General features: G+C 56.5%; 1 protein-coding gene across 1 annotated transcript in view; it reads left to right on the top strand.

The window, feature by feature from the left end:
- The window catches only part of ARID3B (AT-rich interaction domain 3B), a 29,391-nt gene that overhangs the window by 7,836 nt on the left and 5,750 nt on the right, over positions 1-15,805 (top strand). Inside the window, exons 3-7 of the mRNA XM_039557615.1 lie at positions 1,750-1,821; positions 3,245-3,317; positions 11,015-11,198; positions 12,428-12,687; positions 12,820-13,077. Of these exons, the coding sequence (XP_039413549.1) occupies positions 1,750-1,821; positions 3,245-3,317; positions 11,015-11,198; positions 12,428-12,687; positions 12,820-13,077 (847 nt within the window). The remainder of the gene's footprint in view (positions 1-1,749; positions 1,822-3,244; positions 3,318-11,014; positions 11,199-12,427; positions 12,688-12,819; positions 13,078-15,805) is intronic.

Here is a 15,805-nt window from a genome sequence, read left to right as displayed (position 1 = left end):
TCCCAGGAGGTGTGGGGGAGATCCCAGGGAGGAGCCGTGGGAAGCGGGATGGATTTATTCTGCTTGCCCTCTGCCATTTTTTCTAATCACCCTTTTTCTTCGTGGAGAACGAGCCAAATGTGTTCTGTTTAACTTTTCAGGAGTCTTTAAGCCCTTTAAAAGTTCTGTTCCTGGGAATTCTCCCAAGTTCAAACCCACTGGCAGGAGAGAATTGTCTCCTTTCACCCCTCTTCCTTCTCATCCCTGCCCTCAAATGTAGTGGAATAAGCTCTCAGCACGACCAGAATTCCCTGTGGAAGCAAGCTCTGCCCTCTGGATTTATATCCAAGTGCCAGCTTGGGCAGGGAGCAGCCAAAGGAAAGGGTCAGAAAGCTGAACCTTCACAAATCCCTGAGCCTTGCAGTGTGGAAAGTCCAGGGTGGGAAATCCCCGCTGCCTCCTGTTCCTTCCTCTGCCTCTCATTCCGACTGTTCCCTAGGTTTGGTCCCAGTGACTGGTCCCTGGGGGCTTTAGGAGCAGCTGGATGCTTCCATAATCAGCCAAAAACCTGTTTGGGTTTAATCTCTGCTGGAGAGAGAGAGAGGCTCGGGGAGAAAGGGCAGCGGGATGGATCCTCCTGTGAGCAACCCCAGCCTGGGATCCCTGCCTGGAGAGGGCTGGGGGTTGATGTGCTGCAGCAAGCAGCTGACCTACCACAAGTGGCCATAATCCCCCGTTAAATGTCTCTCCCTTGGTGGCACTGGCTGGGTAATTGCCTTTCCAGCAGGAATTACTGCCTCAAACCGAACCAGCAGGCGTTAGGGAGCTCGTTCCGGGCCTCGGGAGCAGCGACGGAGCCGTGCCCGGCCCCGGCCGGGGCTGCTCATCCTCCTCATTCAGTGTGTGCCTCCAGGATTTCGGCTACTGGAGCACCTCCAGAATTCCCAGGAGGTGCTTTTGGGGGTGCTGGGAGCTTTCCTCTCCATGAGTTTGGCAGGGTGGGTTTGCCTCTTCCTTCCTTTTTCCAGCATACGTTGGACTGGGATTTTTGTGGAGTTGGTGTTTTCAGGATGCTTGGATTTATTTCAGGATCATCCTGGCCTTCCCTACAGCTGGAGCTGCTGGTTCCCAGCCCTTAGTGACCATTCCAGGATGCCAATTTCCCAAGTGGAATAGGGCCTAACCAGACTAATCCTTTTAATGAACCTTAATCCAGCAAAGCTGAGCTTTCCATTTCTCTGGGGAAAATCCACATCCTCCCGGGAGTCAGGGTCCCTAGGCTGGCAAGCAGCTTTCCAGAGGGATTATTGCCCTCCTTCTGCTCCTGGTTTTGTTGGGAAGCGTGGGGAGCACGGCAGGGCTCTTCCAGGTGTGTGGGAAGGAAGGGTGATGCCTTTCACGGGGGCTCTGGGATGTGCCCTTGGAAAAAAGGTGGGCACAGGGAGCAAAAGAAGCAGCACCTCTGAGGTGCTGGACCTCATTCCAGCAGAGCCACGGAGGAATTGGCATCCTTCCCTTCGGGAGGGGAGGGAATGTGGCTGGCAGGTGGAATGGGAGGTGAAAAATTCCCATTTTGTGTGAGAGATCCCAAGGAACTGCATTGTGACAAAAGCACAAATGCAGACACCTTTCTTGCCACCTTGGGCCGAGCCAGCAGCTGCTTTCCTGTGTGTTTGTGCGTAAAAATGCACGTTTCCAAGCCTTCTGGAAGTGTCCCCACAGCTTTTCCTTGGGAATCCTTTCCATCCTTTGCTGTTTTTCCCTCCCCAGAACGGCAGCGTGACCTGGAGCGACGAAGGCGACGGATGCCGGGGAAGGGAAATCTCCCGAGACTTTGCCAAGGTCGGTCTGGTCATGGGGACCTGGGGAAGGGGGGATTTGGGGAATCCTGATCCCCCGATCCGTGGCAGAGGGTGACCACAGAGCCCTCACTGTAGGGAATTTGTGGGAAAACTGTAGGAGTTCATGGTTTGTTGCCTTGCACTGGGATATAATTTGAACTAAGAATTAACAGCCAGACTTCGGGCGTTGAAAAATTTCTGTCCAGGCTTTCTCCAGCTGGGAGAAGAACGTTTTCCCTCTGGAACGCTGTGCTCGTGGATTTGAACGTGTCACAGCAGCCGGAGGAATTCCATTTAAACTGAAGGCACCTCCGCTCTTCCCAGAGCTTCGCAGGAATTCAGCCCCAAAACCCCTGTTTTTTGGACCAAGTGGTTGCAGTGCCCACAGAGAGGCCGAAATGCAGATTTCCCAAGGATTCTTTGCTGTTGAGCTGCTCCACAAGAGGGGCTACAACCAGCGAAAAACAATTCCCGTGGAGCAGCACAGGATTGTTCCAGGAGAAGGAATTCAATTCCTCACCTCCAGCACTGTCTCGTTGTGTGTTCCCCTGGGTCCCAGGGAGAGCCTGGCTCCAGCCTGTCCCTTCCTGGCCTCACAGGACTCCTGAGAGGTGCAAATTGGGATTTGCTGTCCCAGCAGTGGCTGTGGGGTGACACTTGTGCCCGTCCCCTCTGAAGAACCCAGGGATAACGCTCACACACAGCCCCTCTCTTTTGGGAAGCACTGCCTGGGGAACTCGAGTTGAATTATTTGGGGGTTTCAAGCCTGCTGGTAAAAATTATTCCTTCAGCAAACTGACTCTGGGCTGGTCTCTGGTGTTTCTGAGGGCTTTTTGGTTTCTTTGGAGGCACTGCCAGGCACACAGGGAAGCTCTGTCCTTTCATCTCCTCCCGCCGGGGCTTTGGCACTTAGGTGACAATCCCTGAGGGAGGGAGCTGGGAGTGCAGGAGAAGCTGCCGAGAAGTTTGACCTCCCTGGTGCCACAAAGGTGCCACTGATGTGTCCCAAACCGCTGTCACCTCCCTTCTGGCTGTGTCCTCGTCCTCCCCAGCTCACCTCCATCCTTTCTGTCCCTTTGCTTCCAGGTGGCTTCAACCCCTGCTCCAGCCCCTTAGCTGAGGTGAAGGTTGGCTTTGATCATCCTGCAGATCTTTGCCAGCCTGAGGGGCTCTGGGAATCCTGTTCCCTTCGGGATGCCAGGCTTTGTGCCTGGATGAGTTCCCGAGGGGCTGAACGAGGGTCCTCAAGCCGTCCCTGTCACAGCCGTGGCCGCCAAGTTCCTCAGGAGCCTCTCCTTGTTCCCCTCTCCCTGTGCTTTCCTTTCACCCTTGCAGTGCAAACACCCCCTGGAAGAAGCCAATATCCCTCTGTTTTCTGTCTCCCTCTGGATTTGTGCCCTCATCTTGGTTTGTTTCCCCTGCAGCTCTATGAACTGGACAGCGATCCCGAGCGGAAGGAATTCCTGGACGACCTCTTCATCTTCATGCAGAAGAGGGGTGAGTGGCATTCATGTGAACGCCACGAGTGAGGCAGAGCAGGATGAATCCATTCCCTTGCAGACCCTCACCTCGGAGCCCACCTGTGGGGGCTGCCAGCAGCACGAGCTGCGGGGTGGGATGGGCAGCCCTGGACACCTCCAGCCGCCTGCAGAGAAATCTGCTCCGTGCTCCAGTGTCTCCTTCCTCTTCCCTGTTAATTATTGATCGTGAGCGCGCTCCCGGGGCCGGCCCTGAGCCGGTCACCAGCTGGAGGAGTGCAGCTTTTAATCAGCTGGCCTCTTGTTTGCTGGAGACTCCCTTTTTTCCTGCCTGCTGGAAGGCTGTGGTGATGAAAGGGAGGAGCTGAGAGGAGCCGGGAGTGTTTGGATTTACGGAATTCAGGGAGCCCGGTTTCTTCAGCTTGACGGGAAAACTGGGCGGTGTGTGTTGAGCTGGGGGAGGTGGCTCCTCCTCTGTCCTTAATCCAAAAGGGAATATTTTCACCTGGCATGGATTTTTTTTTAGCAGCTCTGTGCCCATTTTTCCCGTTCCTGCTCTTCCCAGGGTTTTGGGTGGCAGGGAGCGGGTGGACATCCCCCTGTGGCTGTTTTGGGAGCTATCCTGGCACGACGATAAGGATTGAGGCTTCACTTCTCACCCCCATGCTCCAGTCCAAGGCTGAAGAGCTGCCTTGTTCCCAAAGAACCCCCAAACCCAGCTCCTCGCTCCTGAGAGCAAAGTGGTTTTTAGCCAGGACGTGTGAAGAGCTGCTCAATTTGCACCTCGTGTCTGAGGGGCTGCAGAGCAGCTCTGCCCATAAAACAGCCCCGCTGTAAAAACGGGGATTCGCTGTCGTCCAGGAGGAGCTGGGGCACGGATCAGGAGCTGAGCCCAGCCCGGCAGGAGAGATAAATGGGAGATTTCACAGGGGCTGCAGGGATGAAAAGGCTGGGCTGGCTGTGCTGCTTTGGGAATGCCCCTGGGAACGGGGCAGCCATGAAACGGCCCTAATGCAGATCAAATGTGCAGGTCCCGGCACAGCGGGCCGTCCCCACAGCCACAGCTGCCGGCGATAAAACGGCCCTGGAGCAGCGATAACGAGGGAAGGGGACGGAGAGGGAGGCTGGAGACGGCCTTTGTGGGGTTTTGTTCCTGGGACGTGCTGGGGAGAGGGAGGGGCATGTGGGCAGAGGGAGGGTGGCACAGCGGGGCTGGGGCAGAGCAGGACACGTGTCCCTATTGCCCTGTGCCAGGCCAGGCTGGTGTGTGCCCATTGTCCCTCTGCCAGGCCAGGCTGCTGTGTCCCCACTGTCCCTCTGCCAGGCCAGGCTGGTGTGTGCCCATTGTCCCTCCCAGGCCAGGCTGCTGTGTCCCCACTGTCCCCACATCTTTTCCATGGCTCAAACAGTTGGAATGCTGACAGATGGGCAGCCTCATGTCCTCAGCACCTTCCCCTTTGGAGCGGTGGGATTGCCCCGTGCCTGGGAGGATCCACGCCAGGCATCCCAGTGGAGCACAGCTCGGGGCTGTGCTGGGAAAGGCACCTTCCGAGGGAAGCTGTTGTGTCCATGCCTTCAGGAAACCCTCACAAAACCTCTGGGATGGCTCAGCTCTGCCGATCCTGCCTCTGGATCGGTGTTCTCCAGTGGGACATCAGTGGCCATAAATCCCTTCCTTTGCCCCGCTCCCTGTGCTGCAGCCAGCGCTGCCCTGAGCAGCTCTGCATGGAAAACCCCCCCTGGAGCACTGCAGAGGTGTCTCCTGCATGGTCCCAAAGAGCCAGGAATGGCTTTTTCCTTAATTTCTCGAGGGAGCTGCTGTCCTGGTTTGCATTCCTGCTTTCTGCTGGAGCCTTTCAGAGCAGGGAATCCACCATTCCCTGTACCTGCACCCCTGGAAGTGGTGGTGGGATGGGAACAGGGGCAAAGCTGGGCACTTGGGATCTCCAGCCAGTGTGAATCCAGCTCCTCTGGGGCTGCAGCATCCCAAAATCTCTTCCAGGGAATGCCTGGCTCATCCACCTGAAGCGCCCAGGTGAACAAAAACCCTCCACCAGATCCATCAGCTGGTATTTTGGGGGAGTTTACCTGCAAATTCCAATTATTTAGAAGAAGTTTTCAGCAGCTCCTTCCCATAAAACCCAAACTTTCTCCCCTTTTTTTTTATAAAACAAAACATTCCTCACAGGCAGACAGGAGAATTTTTTTCTCTAATTTGGAAAGAGCCTGGGACCTCCCCTTTGGAAAGATGTAAAAAGAAAAGAAACCATCCCTTTCCTGGGAAAGGAAACATCAAAATCAGATAATGAATCATCCCTTTAAGCAGCTGGAAATGGTGGGTTAGAGGGAATATTGCTGTAGCTCCAAAGGACAATCACACTGGAAGTAATTAATGGGAAAACAGAGTGAGGAGTTTGCCTGGTCCTGGCTTAGAGGAGCTTTGGTTTGGGTTTAGTCGGGGTGAAGGGTGTTGGAGCAGCTCAGATGTTTGCCTGGAAACGGGGTTGGCCGGAATTACCAGGAATTCCCTGGGAATTATGGGATGGTGTTGCTCTGCATCCACCTTTGTGTGGCTGGTTCGGGTGATTCCAGCTGCACCCGAGGATCCCGGTCCGGGTGTGGCTGCTCAGAGCTGAGTAATGGGCTCAGAGGGGCTTTGTTCTCACTTCCCCCGGAGGCCGAGGCGTTAAACGGTGCCCTTGTTTCCCAAAGTGGGATGTTGAGCCTGGAATCCTGCTCTTCCCGGGTCCTTTCTGAGCTGGGGCTCCCCACCTCAACTTCAGCATCGTTTGTCAGGTGCAGCAGAGGTGGCTCAGCGCTGAGGGACGAGCCTGCAGCTCCCCTGGGCTGTTTCTGCCTCTCCCTGCCTGGAAAAGGGCAGCGGATCCCTGATCGCCCGAGGCCACACCTATGGAAAAGCTGCAGGCAGGGGTTCCACATCTGCCAGAGGGATCGGAGCCGGGGAATGGATTGGCCCAGCTGGGCCAGGAGAGCAGCTCTCCATGGGATCAGGGATTGCAGCTCCCCGTGGGATCAGGGATTGCAGCTCCCCGTGGGATCAGGGATTGCAGCTCCCCATGGGATCCAGGGCAGGATCAGGGATTGCAGCTCCCCATGGGATCAAGGATTGCAGCTCCCCATGGGATCCAGGGCAGGATCAGGAATTGCAGCTCCCTGTGGGATCAGGGATTGCAGCTCTCCATGGGATCAGGGATTGCAGCTCCCCATGGGATCCAGGGCAGGATCAGGGATTGCAGCTCCCCATGGGATCAGGGACTGCAGCTCTCCGTGGGATCCAGGGCAGGATCAGGGGCCGTGGCTGGGCACTGGTGCCCATCAGGCCCTGCAATCTGATAAGGGCAGCCCCTTTGAAGGGCAGCAGATAAGAGGTGGCCTCCTGTCCCCCCGAGGCTGATTGATCTCCCCCTGGATGGGCTCTCATGGGCTGCAGGCTCCCGGATCGGGTGCTGACTCCCTGTTTGGGAGGTGGGAATGGTGGGAATGCCCTGCCTGGACAGGCCGAATCAGCTGTGGCACTGAGGGAGCAGAGAGGGGCTCTTCATCCCGGCTCTGGAGAGCCAAACCCCATAAAACTCGGGCTGAAGCCCTGAAGCAGCCAGGATTTGGCCCTGGAGAGGGATTTGGGCAAACGAGGAGCTGAGGCAGCGCGGGAGCCAAGCTGATTTGCTGCTGTGGAGTGAATTTTCCCTCTGTTTAGCTGCGAGATCACACACCCCACGGAATTACTGTGCCTCCCTTCAGAGAAACACAGAGTTCTGTTCCCCTCAAGATTTGGCTCGATATTACTTTAAATCCCTGTGGACTTTCCCAGTTTCCTGGGGAAAACCTGTTCCTTTTGGCTGCCTGATACAATTTCTCCTCTGAGCATATTTAGAGTGGGAAGAGCAGCTTTTTATTTACCTGGTACATGTCGCAGCTTCCAAAATGTCTTTTTTCCGTGCCTGTTTTTCACTCCAGAGCACATTTCGTTGCCATTTAAATGCCATTTAAGCGCTTGGGATTCTCACCTCCTTTGTTCCTTGCTGTAAAATGGACACTCCTGCGAGGAAATCGGAGAGGGAAAGTGGGAGGTGGTTGGGAAAGCAGAGCTGCAGGGGCTGGGTGTGATTAAGGGCCCTTTGTGCAGGACAAGTCGTGGCTTAGGCCGCTGGGTGGTGGGGAAATCCCTGTGTGGGGAGAGCGGCAGGGAAAGCCGAGCAAACCCCTAAAACTGCCTGGAGTTTGGTTAAAACCCGCCTTTGGGGCAGTTGTCCTCAGTCTGCACCTCCAGGTGGAGGTCTGGCTCCGAAATTCGGCTAAGGGAGGATGGAGAAGAGGAAAACAACGCCCTGGAGTGGTGTTGGATGGGGAGGAAGAGGATGGGCCAAAGCGAATCCCTCGGCGAGGCCGAGCAGAGCCAACTCTCTTCTCCAGGAGCTGCTTCCTGGGTAAACCCAGCCGTTCCAGGCTTTCCTGGGGCTCACACCCTCCTCAGCCCCCTCAGGAGCTCTGGGAGGCTGCAATTCCAGCAGATTTTCCGAGCAGAGGGGACACTGAGGCCTCTCCGGAGAAGCCCCCGAGGCTCCCGATCCGTCTGCCTGGAACAGAGGAGGCTTTGGAAGGGGAGGAATTCCCTCCAAGGCCAGGGATGTTTATGGCTCCAGTCAGCCTTCCTCCAGGGAATGCCTTAATTCCAGAAATCCAGGTTGTGGCTGCGTTTCTCCTCAGCAAGCCAGGAGCCCGTGGGCCGTGGGGTGGCTCTGCTTTCCCCTTCCGTGTTTATCAGCTCTGCATCTCCCCTTGCCCAGGGGGAACGGCCTCCCTGTGCCCCTCGTTTGGCTGCCATGAGCCCGGTGACGGAGCTGGGGCTCTGCTAGAAGGGAGCAGAAGTTGTTTTCCAGGGAAGCTGGGAGAAGAGGATCTTCCTCTCCCTCTCGGAGCCGGGCAGGGCTCAGGGCAGGAGGTTGGAAGTACAGTAAAACGAGTTTGCCATCAAAAGGCAACAAGTCCTGCGCTGTGCCCCCGGCTGCTGACCTTTCCCTCTGGAATTCTGCCCCCTGACCCCGGGATCATTAATCGTGGTGCTGCCAGATGACAGTAATCCATCATGGCCCCTGACAGGGACAGGATCCGCTGGGCCCAGGCTTCTCGGCTTTCAGCCCTTCCTGTCGGGGTTTCCAATAAAGGCAGGCCTGGGGGAGGAGAGGCACCGATCCCTCTGGAAAACACCGGGAATTCGCAGGGCCCGAACCCCGACTCGCTCTCTGCTGGACCCGTGGGGTGGTACTTGGGGCAGTGCGGTAGGGAAGCATGGAAAATGGAATTATTCCAGCAGGATGGGAGCAGTCCTGTCCCTGCTGTAGAGTTTCTCAGCTGTACAAAGAAATTTTATGTGTGTGGAGGGCAGCAAAACCAAACTCGAGGTTTTATCTCAGTGGGTAAATTTCTATTCTCAATCTAAACATATTTAGCTTAGTTTGTAAGTGTGTGTTTCTCTATAAATCCCTGTTCAGCCGAGTTTCTAAGTGTGTGTTTCTCTATAAATCCCTGTTTAACTGGGTTTATAAATGAAATTTCAGGGCACTTCGGCCCTGTTTGAAAGCAAAGCTGAGCGAGGGAAGGTGTCCCAGGGCTGCTGAGGTGCCTCGGAGAGCTCAGGGTTTGTCACTGTCCCTGCTCCAGCTGGGAGCAGCTCCCAGGAGGTGTTCAGCCTCTATTCCCTGCTGATGCAGGTGAATCTGGATTAATGATCTGTGCATTTCCCCAGCTGCTCAGCTGGGGCAGTCTGGAGAAGGGTGAGATGGGCGACGTGAAGGGGCAGGTATTTGTCAATAATTCTGTGTGAGCAGCTGAGCCTTATCCGTGGGCCTTCCCTTTCACTCTCCATCGGGATGAAAGTCCCTGCTGGGCAAGTTAATGCTGTTCCCTCCATTGGATTGGGGAAACTCGGGTGGCTCTGAGTGGGGGGAGAGGGGCTTCATCCCCCTCCAGCCGAGCGAAGGCTTTGCTGCTCTGGTTAATGACTGAAAGAAGGGGTGTTTTGGGGTGTAAACCCCAGCCCTGGCTCTTCCTGGAGGCTTTGGAAGGAAATATTTCCCTGTTTTCCCTGCGGCTGCCTGGCTCAGCTGATGAGTGACAGCTCGGGCCGGTAACTTGATCATTCCCTGATTCCCAGGGATGCCGTGCCGCTGTCACCCTGCTCCCGGGCCGCCACGACACCCCGACACAAAATGGAGGCTTGGGGAAAAAACAGAGCAAACCCAGGATTTTTGGGATGGAGCCACAGGGGGTTTGGAGGGTTTGGAATTCCCTGTGTGCTCCCGAAATCAGGGATTTCAGGGATCTGCACCCCTGAGGTCAGGAAGGGGATGTGCTGCAGGCTGTGGGATCACCGCTCCGTGGGCAGGGAAGGGCTGCTCGGATGGGAGAAGAGGATGGGATTGATGTAAATGGAAGGAAACCTGATCAAGCTGCTCCTGGATGCTTTGAGTCGGCAGGGTTTTCAGCCCTTTAAAGCTGCACAAAATGGGCTGTTTTATCCAGCATCTCGTTAACCTGTGGGAATCGGCAGCACGAGCTAATGCCTAACAGGCTTCCCAAAGAAAAGGCAGGGAAAAAAATCCCCCGTGGATGGGTAATGAGGACAGCTGCAGGGCCGGGCTCCTTTCAGTGCACGGAATGAGCCCGTTTATAAGGGCCATAAACGGCTCCGTGCGGGGCACCGGGGGGATCCGGGGCTGCCAGCAGTGGCACCGGCCTCCCCTTGGGACTGGGGATTCCATAATTGTCCCTGCCCCCCTTCCCAAGCCTTCCTGCCAGGGTCGGGCTGCCCATTGTGGGGACAGGATGCTGCCCTGGGCTGGGCGGCCCTTTGATCCAGGACAGAGTTTTCCCAGGCCAAATAAAAGCTCTGCCACATCAGCTTTTCTTTATTCCTTCTTCCTCTCCGTGCCTAAATCTCGTTAGTTTGGGCTTTAGCACTTTCAGGTGCTGCCAAAGGGACACTGACGGGTTAAAAATCAGATTTTCCTCTGCGTTAACCTGAAATATGACAAAACTGAGTGGGAAGGGTGGAGCAGGACCTGGGTTTGGGATGCTCAGAGCTGCCGTGGCCTCATCAGGGAAGTGTTTGGGAGCACGTTCAGGGAAAAGGAGTGGGAGGCTGGAAGCTCTGTGTGAGCAGGGGAAGGAGCAGCCTTTACCTCTCCAGGTTGTTCCAAGTGTGAGGGAAGCTGGAGTTGTGTCTCCATGGGGGAGAGGTGTTCTCTGGTGCCAATTCCCTCGGTTCTGCTGTTCCCAGGCAAACAGCACAGCACATCCTGGGAAAGCTGAACCACCAGGAGCTGCTCAGCCCCTCCCCGAGCACAGCCGGGATTTTTATCCAAGGGTTTTAACCCTGAGCTCATAAAACTGATTCCTTTGTGCCTCGGATTCAATAGTCCCAACTTCCCCTCTTTCTATTTCGGGAGCCGCAGGTTTTTATTGGTCTGGTCATTCCCTTTGCCCACAGGAAAGGGTTTTCCACGGAAAGGCCGTGCCCTGTGGCTGCTCTCCCCTGCCTCATTTACTCATCCATGGAGAGGCCTCGAGCCAGGCTGCAAATTCCCTGAATTCCCTGTTAGGAGAGAGATGGATCCCCCCCCACAAGCTGCCCGTTCCCTCAGCGTCTTGCCATCCCTGACTCCATCCTTTCTGTGCTCCTTTTCTCCCCCGCAGGAACTCCCATCAACCGGATCCCCATCATGGCCAAGCAGATCCTGGATCTCTACATGCTCTACAAGCTGGTGACCGAGAAGGGCGGCCTGGTGGAGATCATCAACAAGAAGATCTGGAGGGAGATCACCAAAGGCCTTAACCTTCCCACCTCCATCACCAGCGCCGCCTTCACCCTGCGCACGCAGTGAGTTGGGAAGGCCTGGAATTCCCATCTCCTGCATGGAATTCCCATCTCCTGCCCCTCCCTCCATCCCCGGCCGTTCTGCCCCCTCAGGGCCCTGTCTGTCCCTCCCAAGAGGAGCTCTTGGCACAGTGAGGAGGGGGCTCCTCCTGGTGATTTAGTGTCTGCTAGCACTGGGAATCGGGAATTCAGCACCTCCTTCCTGTAAGGATTGGTTTCCTGACCTGCAAGCGCAGGATTGGGGAAGAAAAAGTGGAATAAGCAGAGGGAAAAGACTGGTGGAAGTGAAGTCCCTGTACAATTGAACAGAGTGAAGCTGTGCCTTAGCAATGAAGGGCTGGGAATGCACTCCCAGCTCCTGTGGAGACTCAGTTTTTAGGGGAGATTTTAGGACCCCAGAGAGGGAAGCTCCTCACCGTTCCCCCAGGCTGGGTCTCCTGCAAACCTGTGGCCCAAAACTCCTCCAAGGGGGTAAGGCTTGGTGCTGCTCAGTACAGATGCCTTGGACAGGGGTAATTCCTCAGAATTCCTTGGATTAAAGTGTTGTGGTCCGAGATCTTGGATCTTAGGATTTCAGATTGTCAGTTGTGAGGGAATTCTGGGAGATTTATAGAGGATAATTCAGTTGTGAGTGAATTCTGGGTGGTTTATAGAGGGTATTTCAGTCGTGAGGGAATTCTGGGTGGTTTATAGAGGATATTTCAGTTGTGAGGGAATTCTGGATGATTCTGTGAGGAGATTTCAGTTGTGAGGGAATTCTGGGTGGTTTATAGCAGATAATTCAGTTGTGAGGGAATTCTGGATGATTCTGTGAGGGTATTTCAGTTGTGAGGGAATTCTGGATGATTCTGTGAGGATATTTCAGTTGTGAGGGAATTCTGGGAGATTTACAGGTGGTATTTCAGTTGTGAGGGAATTCTGGATGATTCTGTGAGGATATTTCAGTTGTGAGGGAATTCTGGGAGATTTACAGATGGTATTTCAGTTGTGAGGGAATTCTGGATGATTCTGTGAGGAGATTTCAGTTGTGAAGGAGTTCTGGGTGACTCTTCCCTGCCCTCGTGGCAGCAGTAGTAGGTAATTGTGTAACACTGAGCGCATCCAGGCTGAGCTGTGCTTCACCCCCGAACTCCAGAGCCCCCAGATCTGCTGAGGGCCTTGGCACGCGTCTGCCTGCCCCAGTGCTCGTTGCTGTGGTTCCCTGCAGCGCTGAGCCCTGTCCCTCTCCCCAGGTACATGAAGTACCTCTACGCCTACGAGTGTGAGAAGAAGTCGCTGAGCTCCCCGGCCGAGCTCCAGGCCGCCATCGACGGCAACCGGCGCGAGGGGCGGCGGCCCAGCTACAGCTCCTCCCTGTTCAGCTACTCGCCCTCCACGCCGGGGCCTCCTTCCCTGCTGTCCCCCCCCAAAATCCGCTTCCCCATCATCGGCGTGGCGCCGGGCAGCGGGACCAGCAACCCCCGGGTGTCGCCGGCCGCGGCCGTCAGGAAAGGTCAGCTCCTCCCGCCCCAGCCGGGCAAACAGCACGGCTGTGCTGGTGCTTTCCATGGTATCCACGGGGATGTGGGAGCAGGGGCTTGGGACTGGCTGCAGTGCTGGTGTTGAGTGACCCCTCCTTCCCCAGGCGACGGGGTGCCCCTGACCGTGCCCATGCCAAACCGCATCGCCGTGCCAGTGACCCTGGCCGGCCAGCAGGCCACCGTGGCGGCCAGGACGGCCACCCTGGAGCAGCTGAGGGAGAGGCTGGAGGCGGGAGAGCCCCCGGAGAAGAAGGTGCCGCGGATGACGGAGGAGGAGCAGCGGCTGGTGCAGCAGGCGCTGCAGCGCAACCTGTTCAGCATGGCCCGGCAGATCCCCATGAAGATCAAAATCAACGGCAAGGGTGAGGCACAGCGGGCAGAAAGCTGCGGGGCAGCCGGGAGGGACGGGCTTCCAGCCGGGAATGTCACACACACACAGAGGCTGGGGCATCATCCCGGGCAGAGGGCACGGCACGGAGGTGTTCAAGTGGTTTTGTTGGGTTTTCCTGCTGGGTTTATTCTCCGGCTAATCCAAATCCAGCCCGGATTCAGAAGGATCTCTGCCGTGTTCCCAAAGCTCCAAGCTGGTCCAACCCCCCTGACCCCTGTGTCCAGCACAGGAGGTCACTCAGGGCCCGATTTGTGGGCGGTATTTCAGTTGTGAAGGAGTTCTGGGTGATTCTTGGAGGGCGTTTCAGTTGTGAGGGAATTCTGGATGATTTACAGACTCCCACCCCCACAGAACTTGCACCCCCTTAACTGATGGTGGAGGCAACAGCTCTGTCCAGGCAGCAGTTGCAGGAGCCTGGGGGAGATGCCCAGCTTTCAGGAATCCTTTCCCAGGCACTGGGATGAGCCTGGGGGAGATGCCCAGCTTTCAGGAATCCTTTCCCAGGGTTGGGATGAGCCTGGGGGAGATGCCCAGCTTTCAGGAATCCTTTCCCAGGGGTTGGGATGAGCCTGGGGGAGATGCCCAGCTTTCAGGAATCCTTTCCCAGGCACTGGGATGAGCCTGGAGGAGATGCCCAGCTTTCAGGAATCCTTTCCCGGGCACTGGGATGAGCCTGGAGGAGATGCCCAGCTTTCAGGAATCCTTTCCCAGGCACTGGGATGAGCCTGGAGGAGATGCCCAGCTTTCAGGAATCCTTTCCCAGGCACTGGGATGAGCCTGGGGGAGATGCCCAGCTTTCAGGAATCCTTTCCCAGGGGTTGGGATGAGCCTGGGGGAGATGCCCAGCTTTCAGGAATCCTTTCCCAGGGGTTGGGATGAGCCTGGGGGAGATGCCCAGCTTTCAGGAATCCTTTCCCAGGCACTGGGATGAGCCTGGAGGAGATGCCCAGCTTTCAGGAATCCTTTCCCAGGCACTGGGATGAGCCTGGGGGAGATGCCCAGCTTTCAGGAATCCTTTCCCAGGGGTTGGGATGAGCCTGGGGGAGATGCCCAGCTTTCAGGAATCCTTTCCCAGGGGTTGGGATGAGCCTGGGGGAGATGCCCAGCTTTCAGGAATCCTTTCCCGGGCACTGGGATGAGCCTGGAGGAGATGCCCAGCTTTCAGGAATCCTTTCCCAGGGGTTAGGATGAGCCTGGAGGAGATGCCCAGCTTTCAGGAATCCTTTCCCAGGGGTTGGGATGAGCCTGGAGGAGATGCCCAGCTTTCAGGAATCCTTTCCCAGGGGTTGGGATGAGCCTGGGGGAGATGCCCAGCTTTCAGGAATCCTTTCCCAGGGGTTGGGATGAGCCTGGGGGAGATGCCCAGCTTTCAGGAATCCTTTCCCAGGCACTGGGATGAGCCTGGGGGAGATGCCCAGCTTTCAGGAATCCTTTCCCAGGGGTTAGGATGAGCCTGGGGGAGATGCCCAGCTTTCAGGAATCCTTTCCCAGGGGTTGGGATGAGCCTGGGGGAGATGCCCAGCTTTCAGGAATCCTTTCCCAGGCACTGGGATGAGCCTGGAGGAGATGCCCAGCTTTCAGGAATCCTTTCCCAGGGTTGGGATGAGCCTGGGGGAGATGCCCAGCTTTCAGGAATCCTTTCCCAGGGGTTGGGATGAGCCTGGGGGAGATGCCCAGCTTTCAGGAATCCTTTCCCAGGGGTTGGGATGAGCCTGGGGGAGATGCCCAGCTTTCAGGAATCCTTTCCCAGGGGTTGGGATGAGCCTGGGGGAGATGCCCAGCTTTCAGGAATCCTTTCCCAGGGGTTGGGATGAGCCTGGGGGAGATGCCCAGCTTTCAGGAATCCTTTCCCAGGCACTGGGATGAGCCTGGGGGAGATGCCCAGCTTTCAGGAATCCTTTCCCAGGGGTTGGGATGAGCCTGGGGGAGATGCCCAGCTTTCAGGAATCCTTTCCCAGGGGTTGGGATGAGCCTGGGGGAGATGCCCAGCTTTCAGGAATCCTTTCCCAGGCACTGGGATGAGCCTGGGGGAGATGCCCAGCTTTCAGGAATCCTTTCCCAGGGGTTGGGATGAGCCTGGGGGAGATGCCCAGCTTTCAGGAATCCTTTCCCAGGCACTGGGATGAGCAGGCCGTGAGGAGCCTGCGCTCAGGGCTGTGAGCAGGGCAGGTGATCTGCAGCCACATCTGCACAGCCCCAGGGCAGAGCAGAGCTGCTGGCAGGGCTGGGCCCGGAGGTCACATCCAGGCAGCTTTCATGGCCTGGGAAATGCTCTCCTGAAATGCTTTGGGAGAAGGGAAGGTCCGTGCTGGGCTAGAGTGGCTCCCGGAGCTGGGAGAACCCCAGCCCCAACAGCTGCCTCCTCCAAAGCTTCTGATCCATGGAAATGAGAGGCCTCAGCCCCCTGGGTGCTGCAGGTTTGGGAGGAGGCGCAAGGCCAGGCAAGTTTGGCACGGCTTGGAAGAAAGGGAAGAGCTGTTCTTGGTTTGAGGTGCTTGGCCACAAATAAGGATGGGAAAGGTCAAAGCAGATCCCTCTGACCCAGCAGCAGCAGCAGCTGGGATTGGGATTCCCAGCTCCTGGCAGCTCTGCATCCACCTAAATGTCACATCCAAACCAAAATTGCCAGTGGAAGGGGATACGGGTTTTATCCAGCGATGTTCGTTCCCTCTCACCCCACTTTGCTTTCACCCCGGGCT

This window comes from Corvus cornix, chromosome 10 (genome assembly GCF_000738735.6).
Source record: "Corvus cornix cornix isolate S_Up_H32 chromosome 10, ASM73873v5, whole genome shotgun sequence".
Taxonomy (NCBI): domain Eukaryota; kingdom Metazoa; phylum Chordata; class Aves; order Passeriformes; family Corvidae; genus Corvus; species Corvus cornix.
This window is presented reverse-complemented; position numbering and strand designations above follow the sequence as displayed.